The sequence below is a fragment of the Chrysochloris asiatica genome, unplaced genomic scaffold, assembly GCF_000296735.1.
Source record: "Chrysochloris asiatica unplaced genomic scaffold, ChrAsi1.0 scaffold00333, whole genome shotgun sequence".
Classification (NCBI taxonomy): Eukaryota; Metazoa; Chordata; class Mammalia; order Afrosoricida; family Chrysochloridae; genus Chrysochloris; species Chrysochloris asiatica.
Window position 1 is genome coordinate 148,549 of NW_006408851.1, and position 2,586 is coordinate 151,134.

Here is a 2,586-nt window from a genome sequence, read left to right on the forward strand (position 1 = left end):
AGCTGTTTCCTTGATATAAACTTCTCTTTATATGCATATAACTAGCACTGGTTTTGTTTCTCCAGAGAACCCAGACCTTATAAGACACCATGAAAGGAAGAAACTTTGGAGACGACCCCCTAACAAGACTAACATTCAGAAATGGATTACTAGCGAGTTTTCCTGGGAAGTACCCTCTAGGTGCTCTTAAAACTCCCTGAGAGGCATCATACTGCAATGTCAGTCAAATTCACCAAAAGATGAGCAAACCTGGGCCTTCTGCACCCTGCAGGCCCACATGTGAGAGGATCAGCAATGAAAGTCTAGAACCAGGGGAAGTCACTTCTCTGCATGTTGAAGTGTTATCTCCAATTTCTTGACAATGTCCCGCTTTGTGCCTACTGGCAAAGAAGAAATGTTTACAGGGTCCAGCTGCAGTACCAAAAAGCAGGTCAAAGACAGGGTGAACTGGAACTGAGAGGCAATAATTGATAATGTTGTTGTTGTTGTTATGTACCGTGGAGTCGGTTCCAACTCATAGCGACCCTGTACAGGGTTTCTGAGGCTGTAAATCTTTACAGGAGCAGAAAGCCTCATCTTTCTCCCACGGAACAGCTAGCTGGTAGTGTCAAACCACTGACCTTGAGATTAGCAGCCCAATTTGTAACCACTACACTACCAGAGTTTCTTAAATTGATAATAGGCATACTCAACCCATTTGTGTCCACATACAGCTTACACATACATACAACATTTTACACACATTTGAACATTCACTCAACAAAACTACTCTGTTTTCACCCATCAAGGCAAAGCTATCCTTACAAGTCAAGAAGTTCTCATTCATTTCTCAAAACAAGTTCCAGCCACTGCTAAATTATTAACTCCTTAAATTCAATTACAGTTTCATTGGATAGTCTGTTATCATATTCTGTATAATTAACATAACATCTACCAACTTGTATATAAAATAATAAATTGGAGAGAGAAGACAATAGTTTATTTTTATGAATAAACACATACACATGAGAACCAAAGATAAGTTCTTGTTATGTAACTGGTTCCAGAGTTGATATCTCTGACTTCTCTCTTCTACTTCCTTTTCCTTGTTTTCCCCACCCTCAGCCAGAACCTCAGAGGTCTTTACCTGGTGGAGTGACTACACCTTCATTCCTGAAAGGTCTGTCTCAGTACTCAGCAGTCCTGTCCCTTTGGGGATACTGAGAATTTCCATTTTCCTTTAACACCAATAACTGAGACAATGCTCATGTCAAAGCTCTCTGCAATTCTCTACTCTAGAATATTCTCCTGTCCATTTACATCTTCATTTTGTTAGAAGGTCTCTTCTTTCTACCTAGTGTGGACCAAAACAGGAACCCAGTTGCTTCTCAATTTCCAGAATTAACACACACAGTGTGTTCACGAGTAGCAGAATTTTATAGATGATTTGGGAAAAAGAGATGTGTTTCCACTATCCAAGAATAAGTATATGAAAAATATATGCAATTCTCTGATCTTATAAGTCCAACCCACAATGTCCCAGGAAAATTCTGAACATAGATGCTTCCTGATCAAATTGCCTAGGCCCCTCAGAATAGCGGTAGGGTTCCACACTCAGTACAAAGTCCAGTGGGATAAAGCAAACTACATTTCAGAGGATTCAACCCCTCTCCTTTCATATACAAACAATATAAAATGCTCACAGAGTATTTTTTCATAACCAAAGTAAAATAAACTTCCACGGCCAAATTCTACCAACACTGAACCAACTCAAATAAAAGTCATTTTTTTTTCTTCTTGCTACAGGAACACAAGATATGAATCAACAATTCTCAGAGTCACCCACATGACTCTCAGTGCCATCCAGCACTCATCTCATTCCATCTCGGGGAGTCTGAAGTTCCAAATTGAGTCATAATGAGAGGACTCAGACCAAGACAGGTCCTCATGGGGGCCAATCCTGGAGCCAGAAGGGAGTAATGGAGATTCAACCCATGGGAAAACATCCTCACCACTGGAGCCAGAACTCCACCCCTCCTCTGGAAGGCTCATTAGCTCATTCAAAAAATAAGGCAATTTGTTAAGAAGCACAGGTGTTCCCTTGGGCCCACCTACCATGGAACAGATAGTGAGGGATGGGGTTCCTGACTTAATCATGAAATATGGAAAGAGGGTCCCAGAGAAGGAAACGTGAGAGAATGAGAAAATACAAGACCCATAGGTCATGTTGTAGAAGGAGACATCCCCACCATCGTAGTCCAGGAAAACCCCCACCTGGCAGGGAAACTTTTTATCAAATAAGAATGTTTGGGTGGTAGCACTGGCATAAGGTGTATTTGAAATACATCCCACAACCCAAAACCCCTTTTCTGGGCATTCTCTGAACTGCCCATTCCTATACGCATCTTCCCTACAAACCCCCACAGCCCACTCGCTTAAGTATCTGTTGCTGATTTCTATTTCCCAGTAATATCGCCCTGACGTGATGCCCTTGGCACCCAACACACTGCATCTGTTTTTCAGGACCCTACGGTTGTCCTTCATGGTCACCCTCATGTTTTCCTGAGAGAGGGCAAGGTTTGGATGGGCAGAATGTGGATCCAGAGT

At 42.0% G+C, this 2,586-nt stretch overlaps 1 protein-coding gene across 1 annotated transcript in view; it reads right to left on the reverse strand.

Moving 5' to 3' along the window:
- Positions 1 to 318: 318 nt before the first annotated feature.
- Positions 319 to 2,586, reverse strand: part of LOC102812627 — a 21,546-nt gene continuing 19,278 nt past the window's right edge. The window contains exons 7-8 of the mRNA XM_006875659.1: positions 2,398 to 2,541; positions 319 to 411 (exon numbers count right to left, since the gene is read on the reverse strand). Coding sequence (XP_006875721.1) covers positions 319 to 411; positions 2,398 to 2,541 — 237 coding nt within the window. The remainder of the gene's footprint in view (positions 412 to 2,397; positions 2,542 to 2,586) is intronic.